Source organism: Equus przewalskii, chromosome 32, assembly GCF_037783145.1.
Source record: "Equus przewalskii isolate Varuska chromosome 32, EquPr2, whole genome shotgun sequence".
NCBI lineage: Eukaryota > Metazoa > Chordata > Mammalia > Perissodactyla > Equidae > Equus > Equus przewalskii.
In genome coordinates, this window is record NC_091862.1 from 22,220,834 (window position 1) to 22,245,050 (window position 24,217).

At 40.6% G+C, this 24,217-nt stretch overlaps 1 protein-coding gene across 6 annotated transcripts in view; it reads right to left on the minus strand.

The window, feature by feature from the left end:
- The window catches only part of PHACTR2 (phosphatase and actin regulator 2), a 249,617-nt gene that overhangs the window by 11,771 nt on the left and 213,629 nt on the right, over positions 1 to 24,217 (minus strand). For all 6 annotated transcript variants that reach the window (XM_070602773.1, XM_070602776.1, XM_070602778.1 and 3 more), the window contains 3 exons: positions 19,379 to 19,440; positions 16,294 to 16,431; positions 4,561 to 4,637 (listed from right to left, as the gene is read on the minus strand). In XM_070602773.1, coding sequence (XP_070458874.1) covers positions 4,561 to 4,637; positions 16,294 to 16,431; positions 19,379 to 19,440 — 277 coding nt within the window. The remainder of the gene's footprint in view (positions 1 to 4,560; positions 4,638 to 16,293; positions 16,432 to 19,378; positions 19,441 to 24,217) is intronic.

Below are 24,217 nucleotides of genomic sequence, written 5' to 3' on the forward strand. Positions count from 1 at the left end.
AGCAATGATCCTGTTGAATAATACACTGCCATTCAAATGGCCTTTTGGCCTTTAAAGAGTGGGCTGGGTGCGTAGCTGCTCGTAGGAGAGAAGGCAGCATGTGGCCAGACAAGCAGCAAGTGTCTAAAGGAACTGAGGTTAGAACTCGGTCCCTCTCAGGCCACAGGATGAATTCCCCGTGGGACGCTTTGGCCTCACCCTTGTCACATGGCCCAGGAAAGTATTCCAATTCCAGAGGGCTATCTGGAAAATACTGGAGAAACTGGGGGAAGTAGACGAGAGGGTGGACGACCACAGTTCTCCACGACTACAGACCAAACACGCCACAATGCATCCCGTGATGGAGGGCTCAGAGGCATCTTCTCGGTACACCCACAGCAAAGCGTCACCATTAATATTAGTGCCAGCACATGATTCAAGAAAAGCCATCAGGATGGACTTTTCATTTATAGAAAGAGGACTTGGGGGATGAATCCTTTGCTTTTTTCTTTTAAATGTGTGTTTTTGACCAGGCAATAAATTCTCATGTTTCAAAAATTCAAAAGATTCAAAAGAGTGAGTAGTGAAAAGCTCCCCACAATGCCTGCCCCTAGCCCCCCAATTCCCCACCCCCCAGAGGCAACCAATGTTGTCAGCTTTTTGTGGCTCTCTGCAGATACAGAAGCAAAGGAAGCTATATATGGGAATGGATCTTTCCAGTGTTGCCTGATCCATCACTGTGTGAGAGATGATCTCTGGATAAAAAGGTGCCTGGGCAGAGGGAGCAGGGCTGTCTCAACCCTATTGCTAACCAGCCCAAATCCTTAGGGAGTTAACAGATCTAGGTGTCGAAGGGAAGGCTTACCTGACATAAGGAGATAATGTCTGGCGCTAAGAAGCAGAGCTGATAAGTGAGCTGCTGTATGTCTAGGCTGCATAACGATTCACAGCGTGTTGATTTTCTCCAGGGTGGCTGGTGCCAAGGGCACTGCTATCTTCTACACGAGCAATTTTCTAAATTTGCAACCTTACGGTATTATTGTGTTAATTTGCTTAGCCTCAGCAGTGTTTACCAAGCCTTTTTCCTCTTAAAAGAAACATTGAAAACAATCTGAAAATCATAAGCATGATTTTTATAAGTCTCAGAGCCAAAATATTTCTCTCCTGGGATCAACTCTAATGATGTCATACAAATTAATGGAAAAAGAGCAGCAGACATCTGCTTTCCCACTAAGTTTTAAAGAATACCTAAGCAAGGGAGATTTATCTGACTGATATGAATATTTCATTTTTCCTTATCTGGAAAGACATTTTAAAGAGTGTTAGTCAATATTTTTCAGAAAACTTTTAAAGCTTATCCTTGATATCAGCTGTTACCAAAAAAAAAAAAAGCCTATGATTTTCTCTTGAAATGCAGCTGATCCCTATTTGCATCTATTGATATTTACTTAAACAATGAAGATAAGAATAGACTATTTTATGGATTACAACAAGCATACTCTAAATTTATGCAGATAGGTAAATACAGCAAAATAGCCAACAGAATTCTGAAGTTGAAAAAATTTCTATCAGATAAGAAAACATTCTACAAATCTGTTCTAATTAAACAGTGTAATGGGAGAGAACAGCTCATTAGAGCAGAATAAAGAATCCAGAAAGTGACCCATGTGTATCTTAAAAGAAGAATTTCACATGAAAGGGAAATAAATGACATTGGGACAACTGACTATTGATTTAGAACAAAGTAAAGTTTGTTTACTCTCTTCAATCACACACACAAATAAATGCCCAATGGATGAAAGATCTAAGTGTAAAAAAAAAGCATATATAAAAATTAAAGATAATAGTTTTATAATCTTGGCTTTCCTCCCTAAGACACAAAACAATGAAGTAAAAAGTAACAATACACACAAATTAGAATATGCAAAAATTTAAACAAAAGACTACAAAAAGGTTAACAACAGATTGAGGGAAAGTATGGTGACACATGTAACAAAGGGCCAACAGTCACAATATCTAATGAGTTTTTGCTAATTCATATGAAAAAGACAAACAACCAAAAGAAAATTGGTCAAAACAAATCAAAGAATAAAAAATAAATGGTCAATAAAGATAGGTAAAGATGCGGAACCTTACAGAAATAAATGAAATAGGAGATTCTTGTTCATTCTTTAGAATATAGACCCCTCACCACCACCACCACCATGCCCCCAGCCCCACCAAACGCTGAGAAGGGTGAGTAGACCAGGCACGCTCATAAACTGTAGGTCACAGGATAGTCTTTCAGAATGAAAAAATATATATCCAGTTACTAGCAAATCCACTTATGGGACTACTACAGGAATACTGGTGTGTGTGCACAAAGATATATTTATAAAGAAAGTCACGGCAGCACTGTTTTAATAATGAAAAACTGAAAATTCCATAAACATCCATCAATAGAATAACCGTTCAATAACTTATGGTGTATTACCTAGGAAACGCCAGAGACTCATTCAAATAAATGAGATATATACTAATATGGGAAGATTTTCCAGATGCGGTTTTGTGTGTGACTGAGAGGGTGTACATAAAGGCATGTGAGTACCTACATGTATATCATACACATATATACACAGGTTCACAAATGCACAGAAGCGTCTCTCAAAGGATCTACACCAAACTTTCACCAGTGGTCGCCTGTGAGAATGGGAATGAGGTTGGGGAAGGAGTGAAGGGCATTTTCATTTTTACTCAATAGATTTTGGTACTGTTTGAGTGTTTAATCAGAATCTTTGATCTGTATACATAACAAATAGATACAAAAAAAACAGATTACATTACTTCTCCCTGCATCCTGCTGCTTCCTTCCTTGTTCACAGCGTACAACAGAAGAGAACCCCTTTCAGGATAAATATTTACTTTTCATAAAATGAGGACTCCCATAAAAACACATTTTTAAAATTTGATTATGTTCTATTTTAGTTTATTCTTCATATAATGTTATCAAATGCAAAAGGGGTTATCACCTAACCACAATGTCTAGAAAACTATGCAGAACTAAAGCTATGTGGATGATAAAGACTGGGCTGAGTGCACTCACACCTCTCAGGGGTCAGGATGCAACGACACAAACACACGCCACCTTCCAGTTGCCTGGAGGTCCCAGCCAGCTCGACGTCACCATAAATATCCAGCCACCTTATTATGATCAACTTTACTAGAGAAGTATGACCTCAGGTGTCAGATATTCACATGAAGTTTTCCTGACCCCAGAAGTGGAAGGGAGAAAAGGAGGAGACAAATAGGTCTGGCTCGAGGTGGGCATGTGATGGGTCCAAGAGTAGATTAGAATAGGATAAAGCCTTCAAATACAGGAAAACCCTGTGCCTTCAGGATGTCTGAAAGCCCTACATGCATTTACAAATAAACATGATGAAAACAAAGAAACGAAACAAAGAAAGAAGAGTTATCCTCAGGAGAAAGGGGGACCTTCTTCTGCATACCAGACATTATGATAGGAGCAACAGCTTTGGAGCAAATCAGGTCCCCATGAACTTCAGGGACAGGGTTTGCTATTAAATTATGAGGCTATACCACTGCTTCCTATATCATATGACCTGCTCCCCAACATGGAAGACTACCACCAATAGGAACCACTGCAGAAACAGTAGCATCATGATGTATGGCTGCCCTACAGAGGCTGTATCTAGCCTAAAGTATCAGCATTTATTTTCTAGAAAGACCTACTGTGGTCATCATCTAATCATATGTCCTCATATGCTTTTTTTTGCTGGGGAAGACTAGCCCTGAGCTAACATCTGTGCCAATCTTCCTCCATTTTTTATATGTGGGTTGCCGCCACAGCATGGCTGATGAGTGGTGTAGGTCTGTGCCTGGGGTCTGAACCCATGAATCCAGGCTACCCAAGTGGAGCGCACCAAACTTAACCCCTAGGCCACGGGGCCAGCCCCCTGGTATGTTTTTTAACAATTCCATTTTTCAAGATTTGATTGGCATGAACATTTTTAGGAGTATCCCTGTTATATAAAGCAAAGCACATAAACCCATGAGAGAGAAGTGAACGAACACCTGTGAAGTTGGGGGTCAGAACACGTGATCACTCAGGTCCCTTCCAGTGTTAGCAGCCTGTGAAACTGAAGGGCGCTGGGAGCAAAACGGCAGGATTGTAGCAATCTTCTGCAGCACCAGTAAAAACTGGATTCTATTCTAAGTCATGTCTTCCGAAAATTGAGTTCCTGTGCTAAGTTACGTCTACTGAGAGCTCCAAGCAGACACATATGTGCCCACACTGGCTCTCACCGGCAACTGTTCTGGATGTAAAACATCAACTGAGTCTCTTCAAGAGCAGAATAAATGGTGCTTATTTCTGGCCCAGAAAATAAAACTAAGAAAGAAACCAAAATGTAGCCCTTAACAATGATTCAGACTTCTTTGAAAGAAAAAAAGGCTCAATTTTAGAAATGTTCATTAGATGGTGTCATGTTAAACTATATTTTAAAAAAATGTTAATTGTGGTAAAATATATGTAACTTAAAATTTATCATCTTAATCATTTTTAACTGCATTTTGTCTACCTACCTTGTAAACTGTCGACTCTCTTCATGAACTTCCATTTCTGTGCTTTTAAATTCATTTAGTTCTTTCCTTATCGCTGCCTAAATAAGAAAACACAGATCAACAGAATTGTTACTCAGGCCACATATTTCCTCAGCATATACAGCACCAATGAAGCAGAAATTCTGTTAAGAAACGTCTTGGAGAAAAGGATTCCTAATTTCTATGATAAAGATATGATTGGGCGGTCTAGTGGTTAAGATCATTGCTCTCACCCCTACTTCCCGGGTTCATTTCCCGGTCAGGAAACCACACCACCCATCTGTCGACTGTCATACTGTGGCAGCTGTGTGTTGCTGTGATGCTGAAAGCTGTACCACCAGGATGTCAGATACCAGCAGGGTCACCAAGGTGGACAGGTTTCACCGAAGTTCCCAGACTAAGGCAGGCTAGGAAGAAGGACCTGGCCACCCACTTCTGAAAAAAGTAGCTATGAAAACCCTATGAAGAGCAGCGGGGCATTGTCTGATAGAGCGCTGGAAGAGGAGAGGATGGAGCAGAAAGACCAGGCAGGGTTCCCTCTGCTGTCCACAGGGTCACTAGGAGTCGGAATGGAATTGATGGCACTAACAATGAAAGGTATGATAAATGTAGTATCGTACTCCAGCCAACCTGAAACCAGGATAGATTTCCTTCAAGTGTCTTTGACAAGGTGGAGAAGGAGGGGGCTTTGCTAAACTCCTCCTGGGACCTGATCTATGAGTCACACACAATATCCTCCACCCTAGATGACCACAGGGTCATGACCACAGGTCACCCACGTACAACAACACGGCTTTGACTAGCTGCCATAGAGTGCCTGAGAAGGCAGTTGCTATTTATTCTTTAATATTGAAAGTTTAGAGAAATAGAATTAAAAATTGAAGCACAACACTTAAAGCCACTCAAAGAAAAGATCAAGTAGAATGCTATTACTATTACTATTTCAAGAACACTTAATCCATGCCATGTAAATGTTGGGGTTCAAAGAGACACTTATGTCATTCAGGTTGAAAAGCTGAGATACTCATCAAAATGTTAACACAAGTTGTCTATTAACAATAGTGGCTGCAACACGGATGGTTTTTGGTTTCAACTTTGTGCTTATCTTTATTTCCTAACTTGTCTACAAAGAACATTTTCCTCACATAAATAAAAAAATACTAATGAAAACATCCCCATAACCTCTGTGAAAAACGAATGCTTCAGCTGAGCACAGAATGACATTACAAAAAACAGAGAATAACTTCACCAAGAGATAAGAAAATCTACTTAGTGGTTGGAAAATGACGAATTTTAGAAAAGAGAAAGAAGAAAACCCTGAGGCCTCCCTGGTTTTCTTCCATCACTTGCTGTTACTCTGCAATATACAAGCATTTCCCCCTCCACCTCTTACAATGTTGTATTTAACTCTTGTTGTCACAGATGGTCTCTCTTGTCAAACACACTCCTCAGCCCCTGTAGTTTCTACGTGGAGAACTGGGAATTGTGGCTGGGATCTGTGGCAATGATTCTTGCTACTGATTTTTGGAAGAGATGAAGCAAGCAGAGAGAGATTGTGGGCGCAAGTCCCCTGTGAGAAGACTACACAGCTCGTCTCACAAGTGAGACCAACGAGGACACTTTGTTTTACTCACTGTAAAAAGTGATACCCAGAACTGGGAATTGAAATAGTGAAGGTGCTCTATACTAATCGCCAATGAACATCTATCAAGAAAGTCTTCCTTGAAAGGAGATATTTTAATACGGATAGTGGCAGAGAATCCCGTCTCCACGTTCATTTTAAATCTCTCCTCTAAAGCTAAGGTTGCAGCAGAGGAAGTGGAAAGTAGTACACCAGAGTCAGAACTCATGCATTCTAGTCTCACCTATGCCTTCTATGGCAGGGTGACCCTCAGCAAGTTACTTTGCTCCAAAACCTGTTTTCCCATCTGGAAAATGGGGATGAGAATTCCTCACAATATTATGAGAATCAATTAAGAACATATTTAAAAGTGCTTCATACACTGTAAGTATTCAATGAAACATCATTGTGAGGCTTTCGAAAAATGAATTAAATTTTAGTTTGTGATTGTAACAATTCTTTCATTGTTATTTATAGACAGTCTACTATGTGCAAGAAGATAATGTCACTGAAGGAGACTCAGAGACTAACAAGGCAAGGTCCTTATTCTCAATAGTAGCTTGGCTACCAATCTAAGAGTCTGGCAAAAATCAAAGCATTCTTTGAGAATCAACTGGGATATGAAACGGACAAAAAAAGAGTACCATACAGTTTATTTTTAAATGTAAATTGTGTACTACACACCCTTTATATTAGTAACATTTACAATTCACTTATGACTATATGCATACATTTTCTCTGAAAGAGCCAGTTCAGTATTTACAGGCACATCCCACATGTGCATCTGCAATGTGACTTTGCCATTCCCTCATCAAGAGGTGGAGTGTCTCTCCAGCCTTGAATCTGGGTGAGTCCTGTAACTGCTTTGAACAGAACCCAGCAGATGCGAGGCTGAGCCAGTCCAGGATGTAGCCCTTAACTGGCCTGGCATCTTTTGTGTCCTTCTTCCTGTAAGTCAGCTGCCATGTAAAAAACATGACTACTCTTAGGAAACCACACTGTTAGCAACCCAAGGTACAAGGAGAGGTCCTGGAGGATGAGATGCCAAGACAGAGGGATAGAGACGCCAAGGAGCAATAAGGCAGATGTGTTAGTGAAGAAGCCGTGTTGGAAGCGGTGAGCAGAATAAGATGGTTGTTTTAAGTCACTAAGTTTTGGGGGGGGTTGTTACAAAGTAGTTGATAACCCAAATGCTATTCCAAGACTTTCCTCTTACAGATGATAAAATGGAGGCCAAGAGAGGTTGAGCGACTTGCTGGATATCAAATGGGCATTAAGGTACAAAGACGGGGCTCAGATGTAGGCCTTCTTATTTCAAGTCCCACACACTTTCCAATAAAATGAGCTGCGGGGCCAAAGTCATCTAGATAACTGCCTCAGATCTCCATGTTGTGTGTACTAGTTTGTAACTAGAAATGATGAGTCAGTTATAGGCAATGAACGTGATGTGAAATTACAGGGACTGGTGGTTTGAAATATATATCAGTAGGATGTGACTACAGGCAATTAAAGAAATGGAATACTCATTTAAAAAACTCACTGAGGATTGACCACAGTTTTATTCCAAGAGTTACTTCCTCTTACTATTTAGACAGAAGGTTTCCTGAGAGGGTTACGAGAGGGAAAAAAGTAATTAAAGACTCTTTATGGTAGGGAAAGACATGTACAATAATCTTAACTCCCCTCTATGCAAATGAGACCAGAGTTTAGGCCTAATAACTCTTCACATTAAGTGTAAATGGGTCTGATTTTGCTGAGAGATATGGGATAGAAAGAGGTAGGCTGATGTAGGGGGATTTGGAGCCCGAAAGGTGCTGAGTGGGATCAACAATGGGAAATCACTGAGCTGAAACTAGGCATTTCTAAGATTGAAACAAAACAAGCCCCCAGGAGATTCCACTGAGACCAAGTACGTAACACAGTCGTGCATCGCTTAATCACAGGGATATGTTCTGAGAAATGTGTTGTTAGGTGATTTTGTCATTGTGCAAACATCATACGGTGTATTTACACAAATCTAGATGGCAGAGCCTACTAGACACCTAGGCTATATGGCAGTAATCTAATGGGACCACCATCGTATATGCAGTCCATCACTGACCAAAACGTCGTTATGCATTTTGGTCATAAAGACCAAAAATGACTGAAACTAAGTTTAAAATTGACTAACGATAACTAGCGATGGAAAGTCTGCTTAATCACTCCCAGTCAGTTCACGGGTCAGCTTGGCCAGAAGCAACAGGTGATTTGCTGAACACAGACCCTGTTGCCTTCTCAAATAACATGAGGCCAAGATTAATTAGAACTCCCATTATTTTGATGTCTTTTGCTTATTTCTTTCATAAAAATCTGACATGGAACATAGAGGGGATTTCTTGACTAGTCATCAGCTCAATGCCATGGGTAGGTAAGTGTGCTCTCCTCTGCTGCCCGGGCAACCATCGACGGAGCAAAGGATATCTGTGTACAGAATTAAAATTTCAGCCTTTCCCAGGACCTTTCTAGACAGAGCATTCCTGGGGGGATACCATGTTCAATTCATCTTTGTGTCCGCGGTCTAGGACAATACTTAATATATTGTAAAGCTTTTTTTTTTTTCTGCTTTATCTCCCCAAATCCCCCCTGTTACATAGTTGTATGTCTCAGTTGCAGGTCCTTCTAGTTGTGGCATATGAGATGCCGCCTCAATGTGGCCTGATGAGCGGTGCCATCTCCACGCCCAGGATCCGAACCCTGGGCCACTGCAGCGGAGCGCGCAAACTTAACCACTCGGCCACGGGGCCAGCCCCTATTGTAAAGGTTTTAATAAATGATTACTGATTAACTTGTCGGACAAATCCATGTATCTTCTGAAAAATTCTGGATTCTCTTTCACTGGACAATTTTAAACTAGATTGTAAACTGAGGCTTCAATGAATGGTGAAAATGTCACCAGCGGGGACAAATCTTGGATTATCAAGCCTGACCATGAATGTACCACTGCCAAGAGCTACTATTTATTGATGAGCTGGAACTCTATAAATATTCTACCTAATTCTCAAGACAGATATAACTGGCTCTACTATACTAGCGAAGAAACCTAAGTTAAATGACTTGGCCAACGTCAAACATCTACCAAGTGGCCAAGTCAGGAATCAAAACCGTTATGTGCCCACCTCTTCAAAGCCTGCCCTCCCTTCTCTACCACGGAGCTTCCGCAGTCTACCCCAGGGAGACAGCAACAGCCACCTGAGCCTTGGTCTGCAGGCCACCTTCAGGGCCTTCTCTCTCTACCGCTCATCTTAGGGCTCATTGATCTACTTCAGCACAGATATAGATATAAGCTATCTAGAGCTTACTGTATGCCTTTCTGTTTGTAGTGCTCTACTCAAGCACACACAGTCTAAAATTGAAATTTTTATTTTACAGGCGAATTAAGCTCAATCAAGTTCACAATTAATAGGGCATTTCTCCCACCACTTCTCTTTCCCAATTTGGGCAGTTTAACAAGACTACCAGATTTATGAGATTCCCCACTGCACCCAGCACAGTGTTTTCGCAGAATGGGCATTGACTGGTTATTGACTGATTGGCTACTGATCTCTTTTCTTTACTTGAAGTTCAAAGATTTTTTAAAATGCAAAGTGGTATCTTAGTGAGGCTAATAAAATTGTACTAAGAAAAGAGAGAGAAGGGATGGCTCCTTTAGGCTGGAAAGAGGTTCAGTGTTTATTTTGAGAGCAGAGGTAGAAATATTTACTTTCAACAGTTTTTTTTTCTTTAAATGGGATACACAGTTCAAAAGTTAACTTTTCTTTTAACACAGTTAAATTACAGATTTTTATACCAATTAACTTATTAAATAAAAGACATTATTTTTAATCTGGTCATTATATATTATGTTTTACTTTAGGGGAAAAAGCAACAGGAATTCAGAAATGCTTGGTATAAAATGATGATCAGCATGTGTTATTTTCATTCTAAAATAAAATATACACTAAGACCATTGATAGTTTTAGTATCTCTGGGCAATAGTAACATTTCATTATATTCATCTTTTAACATCTAGAAGAAACGAATAACTTTATTTTTTTCAGTGTTAGATAAAAAACACTATTTTCAGAAATTCTTAAAAATATCATGCATTGATGTGTATTATAACTATTGTTTCTTTTTTTCTTTCTTCTTCTTCTTCTCCCCAAAGCCACCCAGTACATAGTTGTATATTCTAGTTGTAGGTCCTTCTGGCTCTGCTATGTGGGATGCCACCTCAGCGTGGCCTGATGAGTGGTGCTAGGTCCACGCCCAGGATCTGAACTGGTGAAACCCTCGGCCGCCGAAGCAGAGCGTAGGAACTTAACCACTCGGCCACAGGGCTGGCCCCCTTCTTTTTGTATTTTTGAATATTCTGATTTTTGCCAATGAACACAAGTCACTTGTGTATATATAATGCACTATACATAAACTGCATTTTAAATTATTGCATTTTTTTCTATTTCCTATCTTTAAAAGGTATGCCACATTTTTTTTCTCTCTAAAGGAAATTATTCTTTTTTTCCCCGAGGTAAAAAGAAACTACAGTACAAATCCAGTTCTAAAAATGCTGTCCTTTACACCTTCAAAAGTCTCAGGAGAAATGGGAGCGACAATGTCAGAGAGAGAAAAGGAGCCTAATGTGTGAGGAGAGAGGGTCTCTGGCTGTGCTCTGGGGCTCAAGGTCCATCTGCCGGGGAGATGCAAAAGTCACGTGCCTTCAAAGCGCTCGTGAACAGTGACCCTGCAGAAGAAAACCTGACCGAGGACGTCTCCCCCGCTGCTGAGAAGTCCAGCACAAAAATCTATTTTTGCTTCAACACAAAATTAAAAAGAAAAATCCTCTCTGTGACAGCTAGAGATGGATGAGCTTTACCTTCCAACAAGAGACAAGAGGTAGAAAGGACTATTTCTAGGGTATGAAAAATTTAGTTTCCACATGAGGGTGGTTAATCATTTAGACTCTCACTGCCTGCCCACTTTGCACCTGCTTTGATTTTTACTCATTTACCTGGCCACCTGCTACCTGTCTTTCCAAAGTTCAGCATTTGAGTAACAACAGAGCTGGGAATGGTGGATGTGGCTACCTGAATTTTCCAAAGATGGCGGCAATAACACCTCCAGCCCACATGTTCTTCTGCAATATGACTTCGCCACTCACCCCTCGAGGGGCAGAGCTACTTCCTCTCTCCTTGAATCTGGGCTGACCTTATGACGTGCCTGTTAATTAAGAGAATGTGGCGGAAAGGCGGCTGGGTGCCTTCTAAAGCTGGGTCAGATAAGACCATGCAGCTTCTACCAGAGCAGCCCGTCTGTCAGCTGAGCAACACTGAGTGACCTGAGTCAACCCCACGAAGAGCAGAAGAATCACCCAGCTGAGCTCAGACTAAATCCCCGACTTCTCAAATCTGTCAGATCTAACAAAATAGTTGTGTTCAGTCACTAAGTTTTGGGGTGGTTCATTGCTCAGAAGTGGTGACTGAACAGGGCCAACAAGGAGTCACTAAGTGAGAGGTGAGTGACCAAAAGTCCACAACTAAAAGCCTAGGAGAATGGGAGAAAACTTGTACAAATGTGTATACTCTTTCTTGCAAAATGACACACCATGTGCCTTGACCCTGAAGACAACTAAATTGAATCTAATTGAAAAACAACTAAAATGCTGAACATAACATTTAAAAATTATCTGAAATGTACTGACCAGCTGGTAAGAGAGTAAAAAATACTTTTTAAGATGAAGCCCAGAAAAATGAGGTAAGCAGAGCATTCAAACTGGCTTTGACCTTGAGGGTATTTGTTATGTTAAATCTGGTGACTTTCAGCAGTCATTTTCATAGCCTGGTGAGATACTGAAGACCACAGACTTGCCTGCCCAATGTGGCATGTCTAATAAATGATGTTCCCACCATAAAGTTGGCCCATATGGCACACCCTCAGTGTAAGAGTGGACTAGAATTTCCGACCCTGAGAGGACAGCAAATAAAATTTCATGCTGGTGCTTAGTGGGCGAGGGAGGGAGGATAAAATCTACACTGAGAATCTGCATCCATAAGTCAGCACTCACATGGGTTTGTAGCCTGAATTCACAGTACTAAGGTGGTCGACAATAACTCACCTTGATAATCTAAGAATAAAACAGGCTTTACAACAAAAAGCATTTCTCGAGATAGAGTCTCATAATAAAGGTTTCATCAGGAAAATTTAATTATATTAAACTTACATTCATCTATTGACACAATCTCAGAATTGATGAAGCAAAATTGACAGAATTGTAAAGAGAAGGAAAAAAAATCCATAAATGTGGTGGGAGATTTCACATATCCCTCTTCTGGTACGGGACAGATCAAGCAGACAAAAAAAATGAGTAAGAATACAGAAATCTGAATGAGACTAACAAGCTTGAACTTTCAGATATAATTAGAACTCCACACCTCAAAACTGTAGAACGCACATTGTTTGCAAGTCTATAGGGACATTTATAATTACCGACCACATACTTAAAACATTCAATGTGTAAGGACACACTCCAGTCCTAGTAACTCAGGATCTTTGGTGGTGAGACCCAGCCACCAGCATTCTTAAATCTTCCCTGGTGATTGCAACATGTGGCCCAGGCGGAGAACCACTGACATCCAGGGTCATTGATAGCCCTCAGTGCTTATATTAGAAAATAAAAAAGGATGAAAATTAATGATTTAGAGAGTCCATCTTAAGTTAGAAAAGAACAGCCAAATTAAGTCAAAAAAATTGGGAGAAAGAAGATAGAACAAAAAACAACACAGAAAACAAACATATACTGGAGATAATCAACAAAGCTAAAAGCATATCTTACACCTTCTAAAAATATCTATTCTAGGTAAACTGAGCACTTAAATGTGAAAAGCAAAAGTATAAATGTTTTAGAAAATAGCATAGGAGAATACATTTGTGATTTTGGTATCGGAAGAACTCTTTTCAAGCAAACAAAATCACAAACCATAAAGAAAAAAGCTGGTAAATTCATAGTATTAAATTTAAGAATCTCTTTTTGTCAAAAGATGCCATAAAGAGAATGAAATATCATAAATTCGGAGAAGATACATATGTATCTGTAATATATAAAACCAGAATATATGAAGAGCTCCTATGAATCAACAAGAATTTGACACACCAAAAGAAAACAGGCCAAAAATAGGCACTGAATGAAAGGGGAACAAAACGCCCAACAGGCATGAAAATATGTTCGATCTCATTAATAATCAGTGACAGGCAGAGTAAAACCACAACGAGATGTTACCTCACAACTACTAAGTTGTCAAGCAAAGAAAAGAAAAACAAAAAAGGCTGACTGTCCAACATTGTCAAGGATACGTGACCAGGGGAAGTGTCAGCCTCAGCCAGTGGGAGGATAAAGTGCACCAATGACTTTAGAAGGCAGACGACATTGCTAGTACAGTTGAACACGCATCCACTCCAGGACCCAGCAACCCCATCACAAGGAATATATACTAGAAAAAGTCTTGGATGGGTGAACCTGAAGATAGTACAGGAATCTTCACAGAATATTGCTTGTAAACCTAGAAGCTGGAAAACAACTAAATAATCATCAACAACTGAATGAATGATTACTTTGTGACTTATACATACAACAAAATTTTATATTTCAGTGAAAAAGAATGAACTATCGCCTAGTGCATCAACCCAGATTCTTTGGCGTTGACTGAATGACGCGCCACGCAGGAGAACACTGTATGATCCCCATAACATAGACTGCAAAATGACAAAACCAAGAAATACATATGTATTGTTTAGGATTTATATGAAGGTGGTTAAACTACTACCACAAAAAAAGAAAGGGAATGATTAACACCAAAGTCAGGGTGGTGGCTCTTCCTTACAGAAGGGAGGGGAATGCACCTGAGGAGGAGCACGCAGGGGCCTGTTCAGGTACTAGTAACACCCTAGTAAGGTTCTTAACCTGGGAGGTAGGCATTAATTAAACAGGTGTGTTCTTTTTATTATCTAAATGGTACGTTTGTTTCATACATTCTTTGCCATACGTGATATATTCACAACTAAAAAGTAAAATAAAAAAATGCCCGAAGAATGTGGAAGACAAGACCTGAGATGGGGCTGGTGTTGAGAAGGAAGTGTCATCCACCGTTAACACTCATCCTAGAGGCTGCATCGGACCTACGGCCTTGTGTTTCTCTGTGGGGCGTCAGACACCATGTGGGGTGGCAAGTCAAGTCCACCGCTGCTGAACGGTGAGGAGAGAGAGCCGGAAGGAATGGCGATAAAGCAGTGGAAACCACTCACAACTAATGGTGAGGTAGAACAGGGAAGGCAGAGGCTGCTGGTCAAGGGCTGTGACTAGGATGAAATACACTCAACGGTCATAGCTGTGTTTCACACCAGTGTGAGAGGGCTCCCAGAGGAAGTCATGTTTTTCACACCCCATGACTAGTTACTGGAGACCTGGGCATGACGGGTGGGCAGCGCTGGGCGCACGCTGCTTCTGCGGGCCACACCAGACTTAATGAGATGACCTCAAGGCTGGGAGGGCTTGCCTCAGAATCCTCCATCTCCATCCACTGTGTCACTCGCTGCACTTGTGTACATGACTGTCTCCTCTGACCAGACCACAGGGCCCTCAAGGCAGGCACTCCTCCTCTTGCTAACCCAGGGAACGGCAGGGGCTGGACTCTACACAGGGAGCTGCAGGCGTGAGGGCAAGAAATCACATCAAGTAGTTTACAGGCAATTCTTGGTAACCCGTAAACTTGACATTTCCTTCAGGAACACGACATTGATTGACGGTGAGATTGATACAGGTACCTGAGTATCAGCCTTCTTCATCCCCTCATGGCTGCCCTCAACCTGAGTGCTCTCACCAGCCTTGGGGAAGCCGCCTCCTTTTGGGCACATTCTGAATCTCTATCTCCAATACGTGCTTGACACATAGTAGGTACTTTACAGAATGAAACTTCCTACTAAAAAGCATCATCACAGAGTGAAATTAAATACCTAGTTTTAGCATTAAGACTGGGTATGGTATGAGTTTATTAAATACCAAATTTTGCTTAGAGACAAAAATTAGAAATATTATTTGGGATATTAAGAAAATCCTACAGTGGAGAATTTGAAAACAAATGGTTGGCAAAACTTTTGGCTATGGAGTCATAGTACTCATAAAATAAGTCTTTCTCCATGATGGAGCCCTCTATATATTTCAGTTTTTCTGAGCCGTGAGCCATGGTATAGAGTAGGGGTTGGGAAACCACTGCCCGCAGGCCATATCCGGCCCACCATCCGGACTGTAAATAATGTTTTACTGGAACCTCCATCCATCCACTCACTGACCTACTGTCTACGGCTGCTTTCACGCTATAATGGCAGAGCTGAGCCATTGCAACAAAGACCGTGTGGCCCTCAAAGTCTAAAATATTTACTTTCTGGGGGTCGGCCCAGTGGCGCAGTGATTAAGTGTGCACGTTTCGCTTCGGCGGCCCAGAGTTCCTGGTTCAGATCCCGGGTGTGGACGTGGCATCACTTGGCAAGCCACGCTGTGGCAGGCGTCCCACATAGAAAGCAGAGGAAGATGGGCCCAGATGTGAGCTCAGGGTCAGCCTTCCTCAGCAAAACAGGAGGATTGGCAGCAGATGTTAGCTCTTCCTCAAAAATAAATAAATAAATAAAAATAAAATATTTACTCTCTGGCCGTTTATAGAAAAAGTGTGCCAGCCTTGATATAGATCAATATCTTCTCCACTGTTAATACATCCTTTTAAAATGATAACCTGTGCAAGTTATATTTTCTAAGAGTAAGGATAAATCACGGCTGTGGGAAAGCCTGCCCCACTCAGGTTTGAATGTAGTCAGGTTCCATGGTAACTAAGAACTAGTTTTTCCCGAGACTTAGTTGAAAGTCTAAATATATCACTCAAGCGGCATAAATAATCAAAGGCAGAAAATTGTGGGATATTTGATAATATCTAACCTTCAAGGATGACTAAGTGTGGGTAAGTGGGTTTTGGAGCTTTTAGAAAAGCAATAAAATCATAAATAAATAAAATCATAGCTAAGGCCACTGGGGTTCTTGCCTTGTCTGCAGGTGTCAGCCTGGCCCAGGGCTTGTCTGCCCGGCGATCATAGTCGGGAGAATCAGTGACTTCAACATACTCATTAAACCGCAGGATCCTTCGAGCTTGTAGCTCTGCCACGGTGGGTCTCAGGCTGAGCTGCAGGAGGAGAGAGAAAAAAGGACGAGTTCAGTAAACCATTTACAGCCTCACAGTGGCAAGTTTTCTATAGAGAACTTCAAAGTTATGGTTAAATAAGGTCACTTTCAGATATCCAAAAAAAAAAAAAAAGGCATCAGCATCTTGGGAGTTTCTAATGAGAACTAGAGAGCAGTGTGCCCTAATTTTTGAGACTATAAAAATCATCACTGTTAGTTAGGTCACAGTGGTTGGCAACCATCTGCATTATACTCTTTTCCCCAACTTGCCTGGCGCTGTGATAAAGGTGTCTGTCATCCCTGCCACAGGGAACATGGAGTGACACAGACACAATAGTAATCCAGATACAGGATAGCTGGTTTGGGGATTGGATTATCAAGACAAAAGCCTTGAAACTTTTAGAAACAAGAATAAAAATCTCTGTTCCTATTCTATTAACCCTGTCTATTCAGAAATGCACAAAGTTATGACAAAGAAATGGTGCAGGGAAGGGCGTGCCTATGGCAGTCTTCCGTGACAGACTAGGGGCCCGGGCCCCCATGTGATATTCACCCTTGGCCAGAAGAGCTGATGTGCAGGAATGAGGAGGTGGAGTCATTGGAGAGCTGACTTCAGTGGGGCCCTAACTGCTTAAATCAGCTGTAACCTTTAAGACACTTCTAATGACTTGGGTTCCAAACTGTGGTCTTGGTCAAATTCAAGCTGATAGTTATATTTAATCTCCCAGCGCTGTGTGGATCTGCTTTCCTCTCTTGGTCCTTTCTCAAGCCCAAGAATAAGACAGCCATGGTTCTGGTGGACTGAAGAAACCTGGCTCCCAGGTGGACATCACCTGCCCTCTGCTGCTGGGGTTCACGTTTTTGTGGGCTTTCTCAGTGGGGAGGTGCGTCAGACAGGCAGACCTGGGCCTCTGTTTTACGCATAGGGTCCACTGTCAGTATCTCTTCTCTCTTACATGTCCTCTGTATTCAGCCAGACGATCCACTGTCTAAGTGGTCCTCTTTGGAGGTGTTCCTTATTTGCATAGGCTCAATTTGGGCAAAAATTAAGCACTATCACACACACAAAAAGTATTTTTATGGTCAAAAACATCTCTTTTCCTGGGTCTTGGTTTCCCCTTGAGTAAAACCTGAGGCTGAACTAGGTCAATGCTCAAACATTCAAGGCCTTCAAGCACTCTTAGAAGGTCTGGGTCTACATCCTGAGCCCACTTGAGCTGGAATACGGCCGCTGCAGCTCCTCGTCTTCCTAAAGCCCTGGGGGACCATGGAAAAGGAAAGAATAATCTAAGAGGTTCTGTTATACTCTCAGTTGCTGTCCAGTCTGTACTGTCAGCTTCTTACTGCCTCTCCAGGACAAGTGGGTTAAGAAGGTAGAGAAACCCTTCCCTCTGGGGACTGCCCAAAAGGCAAGGGACCAATGGCCACACAGGTCAGAAATTCTCCATCCAGTCTTGCCTTTCAGGACTGTGCTAGTCATGGGGTAGCTATCAGTGTTACGGGCTATCCTGCACCGACGGCAGGGAGCTCTGCATGGTGGAGGCAAGTGGGGTCAGCAGGGCAGGGCAGGCTCTGCTGCCTCCTGGAAGGCCCAACGGACTGAGAAAAGATCATAAGCACGGCAGGGGGGAGCCTGGAGCAGTGAGGAGGGGCTGTTGCTGATCTGGAGCTGGTAACTTGACAGCCACTGAATGCTACAAGAGCCATAGCTAGAAATTCAATTTACAGAGTCTTTTTCAGCTAAATCATTATTTGATATGCAGAGACTTTGAGGAAAAAAAGGGATGAATTAAGGATCTTTTTCCCTAAAAAGCAAAAACAAAAACTATCAAAATACTGTCTCTATAACTTTTCCAAGGGAAGAGTTGGAATTCTACCTGCCTTAGAACGCCTTTGCTGCAGACTCCCCAGCCAGCCCAGATAAATGTGGGTCAGGTCACACCCCTCCCTGCCTGATCAGCACTGCTCATCCTGCCGTTTCCAGGTGTGAAAGGTATATCTGAAGAATTACTGAACAACGACTTATAATGAAACATAAACTCTTTCAGTGCTTAATTTTTCCAAAGACTATTACGGTTTTAACACTTACAGAAAAAAGCAAGGCCCTAGTATCAGATTTATATTTTCATAAATGGGTGGAAACAACTGTCTGAGTTTTGGAGGTGAGCCACCTGTCAATTTGGGGAGCACTGTGGCAGGCAGACTGGATGATCACGTTCACTTAATAAATTACTCATGCAGCCCAGATATGGAGCAGTGGCAAGTCTGCCATAGTAACAAAATATTGACTCAATATTTCCAAGACTACATGGAAAATGTGAGCATTTTTTAAAACCATACATTGAAATGGGTTATCCCTGAATGGAAGACTTTTTTGTAATTTTCTTTTCTTTTCCGCATTTAAAAAAATTTCCACAAAGATTATACGTTATTTTTATAATCATTAAATGCAGTTTAACACTTTCCACTGTTAACTTTTCAAAATTAACAGATCATTTATTATAAATATATTATAAATATTTATATTTATTATAAATATAAAACAACTCATATATATATATTTTAAGATTTTACTTTTCCTTTTCATCCCCAAAGCCCCCCAGTACATAGTTGTGTATTTTTAGCTATGGGTCCTTCCAGTCGTGGCACGTGGGATGCCGCTTCAGCATGGCTTGATGGACGGTGCCATGTCCACGCCCAGGACCCAAACCGGCAAAACCCTGGGCCACCAAAGCGGAGTGTGCAAACTTAACCACTTGGCCATGGGGTGACCCCAAAACAATTCATATTGAATGCATTACGCTGATTTTAAGATCTATGATTAGTTAGCAGATTAAAGGAACAATTATTCCTAAATATCAGATCTACATGTGGAGAGATGATTTGCATTTAAAAAATGAAATATATCTCAAAACACACACGCTCATTAACAGTCTCAGTTTCATCACCTTTCTGCTGAGTCTGCGTTTGAGTTCCATTTTTGCTTCTTGCTCCTCTTCCTCATTTTTTTCTGTTTATTAATGGGGAGAAAGGCATGAAGACTTAGTTACTATAAACGACTTTATAATCAGAAAAGTAGATCAGGTCACAATTACTTGACTCTAACAGATACTGACCATATACTCCATCAACACCTTTAAAAAGTTGTGAAAAGATTTTGCAGAAAGATCAATCATTAATTTACACATATATATTTTTTTCCTTATGGGACTGGTTTATTTACTAATTGTAAACCTTTTTGCTTCCTGACTTCGTGTTCTATTCTGAAAAATCCACAAGAGTGCCCAGACTCTGGTGAAAGCCTTGTACTGCTGCTCATCTTCTGGGCTTATAAGTGCCATCTATCAGAATTCAGATAAAAATTTACTTCTGGATCTGGCCTTCATGTGAAAATCTAAGACACATCAAAAGAATGAATTAGAACCATCTGATGAATATCTGAGTTGCTAATTTCCATTCAAATCCAACCAAAATACTTGATTTGTCTGCTTTGGTTTCCATAGCAGCAGAACGTAATCATTTCTTTGGACTTTCTTTTCACACCAGAATGTTCTGAATGGGGTTATGGTGTACTGCTGATGGAGATGATTTATTTTCTTGGGACTTTTGACTTTCCAAAGCCTTTTCTTTCTCTACTGCTTCACCAAGTACTACAATTTAATGGCCAACTTAAACAAATGCTGTCTAAGAGATGGGATTAAGGGGAAAATGTCCAGAATTTTAAAAGAAATAAACACGCTCCAGGTTTTAATGGTTGCTTATTTGATGGACTTCTCTCTGTTGTCTCCTGCAGCTCATCATTTGTTTGATAAGTGAGCAGTGATTTTACTCCTTGGGTACCAATGCTTATGAAAGATAATCTTTTAGAAAGCGCTGATATGAATTCTATTGAAGGAAAATCACACTGTATAAAGGCTAATCAAAAGGTTGAGAAACAAGAATCTCCTCTGTGAAAAGATAATTGTATTTATTTTTAAAATTCAAATAGACTTTTTACCACAAAGATTATTTTTATCATAAATAAAATATCAGCATTCAATATCTGCAGCATCTGTATTTGTTAGTCAAACATGCTAAATCTCTATTAATCTTCCTTACCTGGACAGGGAAAAGTTTCTACCTTCTTCTGAAATATTAATTTTAATTCACATGAAAGAGGATGACCAGCCTGGTTATTTGGACAAAGAGTGAACATAGACTAAAATCACTCTGCAAGATGAGAAACAACTAGTTAGGACGCTTTCTCTAAGTGCCTGCAAGTGTCCCACAAAATGAGGACAGAGATCTCTTCCTATGAAAATACTGTAGGTTTTTTCTAATTGCTTTGAAAAATTATATCTTTTGATATCCTTAAAATACATCCTTAGAGTCAAATGATTACGTTATATGAGCTGGATAAGGCATGTAGATTGTAAATTATACGTAATATGCAAACACCAAACCTATGGCCCATGGGATTCAAACTAGGGTTTTGCAAGGTCAGGCCTTTAATGATATGACTAATGAAAAGAAAAATACAATCCTTAAAACATTTTAGTCAATTCTTATATGGTGATTATGCTACCTTTTTTTGCTGGGGAAGATTTGCCCTGAGCTAATATCTGTGGCCAAACTTCCTCTTTTTGCTTGAGGAAGACTGTCCCTGAGCTAACATCTGGGCTAGTCTTCCTCTATTTTGTATGTGGGGTGCTGCCCCAGCATGGCCGCCGCCAAGTGGTGTTGGTCCACACCTGGGAAGCGAACCCAGGCTGCTGAAGCGGAGCGCTCCACACTTAACCACTAGGTCACCGGGCCAGGCCCCGTATGCTACATTTTTAAAGGTACTTTTTAAAGACAAAAAACTGGATATATAATATGATTCAATGCTAAGAAATGCTCCAATTTTCATGAAATACACAAAATGTTATTTCCTTGAAGGGAACTTTAGCTAATTTTGCCTTACTGAGCATAATGCACATTTAGGTGACCGCCAGCAACGTTTAAAAAAGGAAGAGCCAACTGCTGTTATGGGAGATAAATACACAGGATTTGGGGGGATGTTTTTTGAACATTGGGAACTAATTTCCTTACATTTCCCACATTTCACACTGTAAAGAAGTGCGAGGAAGAGGGTGAGGGGTGGAGGGAAGCCAGGGAGACTGTTCTGAATCTTATTAAATAGTCACCATAAAATCTTACAGAGAGCCAAGATGAAACCTTAAGCTTAGTTTTGCAAAATTTACGGAGTCTTTGAATGTTTCCTTCTTTTTTCTGACTTATTAGAGGGCTAATTATAAAGTAGGGTGTAAACCTTCTGGTGGCTTTAAACAGACTGGAGGAATAGTCATGAAGGAAGTGACAAATCCCGCCCTCAGGAACTCTCATGGGAGCAGAGGGGTGGATATTTCAGAGCAGCCACAGGAAGCATGTGCCATAAACACACAAACAACACACATGAGGTTTAACAGCGGTGGGCACTACAGGAAAACTACCCGGCTGGCAAGCGTTGCCCAGAGCATTCTGTGGATGAGCTAAAAGGATAAGAAAAAAATGCACCAAAATACCCAGCAGCTGGAGTATTATATTCTTGGATCATCAATTCAAATAAAGTGGGTTAAAACAAAGCCAAACATTTTTTGTGGGTTTACTTCTCATCTTGCTATTTTACCTTTTTCTATATGGGTGTTTTTGACAAATGAAAATACATTTAAACCTACTTTGAAATGCACTGAAAGAAAAAAAAAGATGGATCAATGAAAGAATAGATATGTGATAAAGCAAAATGTGATAAAGATGTTAAGGGCACAATATAAATGGCAGATAGACGGGGGTTTGGGGTAAAATTCTTCCAACTTTTCAGTACGGTTAAAAAATTTCATAATCAAGTGTTGGGGAAAAATATATGCAGAACTCAATAGCTTAATACATTTTTCTCTTAGAGAAGATATAGTTGGAATTACACTCACAGCTAAATAGTAGGAGAGGATCCGTATCTTTTATTTCTGCCCTGAAAAAGTTGCTTCATATCCATCACTTTTCCTGAGAAGCAAAAGTTGATCTTTCAAGCACCACAACTTGCTTTCTATTTTAACACTTTTAAGGAACTGGTTCTAAAATGTACAACTAAATATAACATATATATTTTAAAACCCTAAATGCACTAAAATAGGAAAGTAACTAAGGTGTGACCCTGGGAATGATACTAAGAAATAAAATTTTCCTTTGGTCTCCAATTAAAGCTATCAGCACTGACTGCCACCTGACTCCTGTTTATTAAACCAGTGACAGGCTTGGATTTGAGAATTGCTGAAGGTTTCATGCTGTGAATTAGTTCCCTAATCTGTCAAGAAGGGATGACCTAGTTAAAATAAGTGTCCTTAAAAACCACACCATGTCACACAGAGACTTCTCTTCAAATAGACAATCCTATTGCTTTTGAGCAAAAGCTGGAAATGAAACAAGCCAACAAGAGCAATCTAAGTGGAAGAATCCAGAGGCCATCAGGGGCTGAATACAGCGTCGTAAGCTATGCCGTTCAGTTCCCTGGGACTGCTCAGCAGAACATTCTGGATGACCTCCACCAGTTCTCTTTTCTGCTCCCCTTGGCTGTACAATATTATATCAGGAGATCATAAGCCAGTTACCAGCCTCTCCAGACTGGAAACATGTCTTTTGTTTCCAGAATAAGCATGCTTGGACAAACTAAGAAGTAAGAAAGCGCTGAAGTCAAATCTGAAGTTGACTTTGGTGTCTCACTCTTTCCCGAATCTCCAGGAAAATGGGGTATAAAAGCCAACACAACACTTAAGACCAGCGTGTGATAAATTTCTAGATCTGTGAAACAGTTCCTCAAAAAACCAAACACCAGCGTGGTTTGGCACTGTTTGTCGCACAGGAGCAGGGAAGAATTATCCAGAATTCGCTCTTCGTTTTTTTCTAGCTACTGCATCAGGCAGCCAATAAGAAATAACCTCTGTGTTTTAGGAGCTTATGGTCTGCATTTAAGCTTACCTAAAATTTTAACTCAACGACTATTTTCCAGGATCCTATTATCAAAAGCCATGAGAATTTTGGGTTTTGTTTTGTTGTCAAAATTAGATGTTGCTTTCATCTTTCCTCAGAAAGCTAAAACGCAGTTTTTTTCTTTTCTAGCCGTGACTTTTTCCCTCTCCAAACTGGCTCTAGTGCACACTTATGGTCACTTGAGTCCTTTCTTGGGTTCTATTCCAGTTATACTCACAAACAGCCAGAAAAAAACATTCCAAGGAAAAAAAATCCCATAGACTGGCAGTTCCTCTTGCTGCTCAGTCTTCTTTGTTGGGTTGTCTTAGTAATAGCAACTGTAGTATAAATATGCTATTAAAATCTTTCTTTCCTTCAGGAAAGAAAACAACTCACATTGGAGACTGGGACCATCCCGACAGGCCAACTCGACCCTATAAGCCTTGTTGAAAAAGATTTCCCGCACACCAGCGGCTCATTACTATTGTAGCACTGTCTGGAGTCCTGCCCAGCCCTGCTCTTTGATATTTCATAGAATAAAAAGCTCTCTGGAAACTGGGTTAGTAATATGTAAAACCGCAGTTAGGCTCAATTTAAAAATATCCATTCCGTAACTCTCTGTGGTTAGTAACTACATTATACACTACAGCACAATGAGCTGCCGTTCTATTTGTTTTTTTAGCTTTAACATGTAAACTACAACAAACTCAAATACTACCGGACTGGTGAGTAAAAAGTAAAGTGAGAGAAAACAGAGGGGAGAATGGGAAAATAAAATAGGAAAATGAATGGAGAACTCCTTCAGT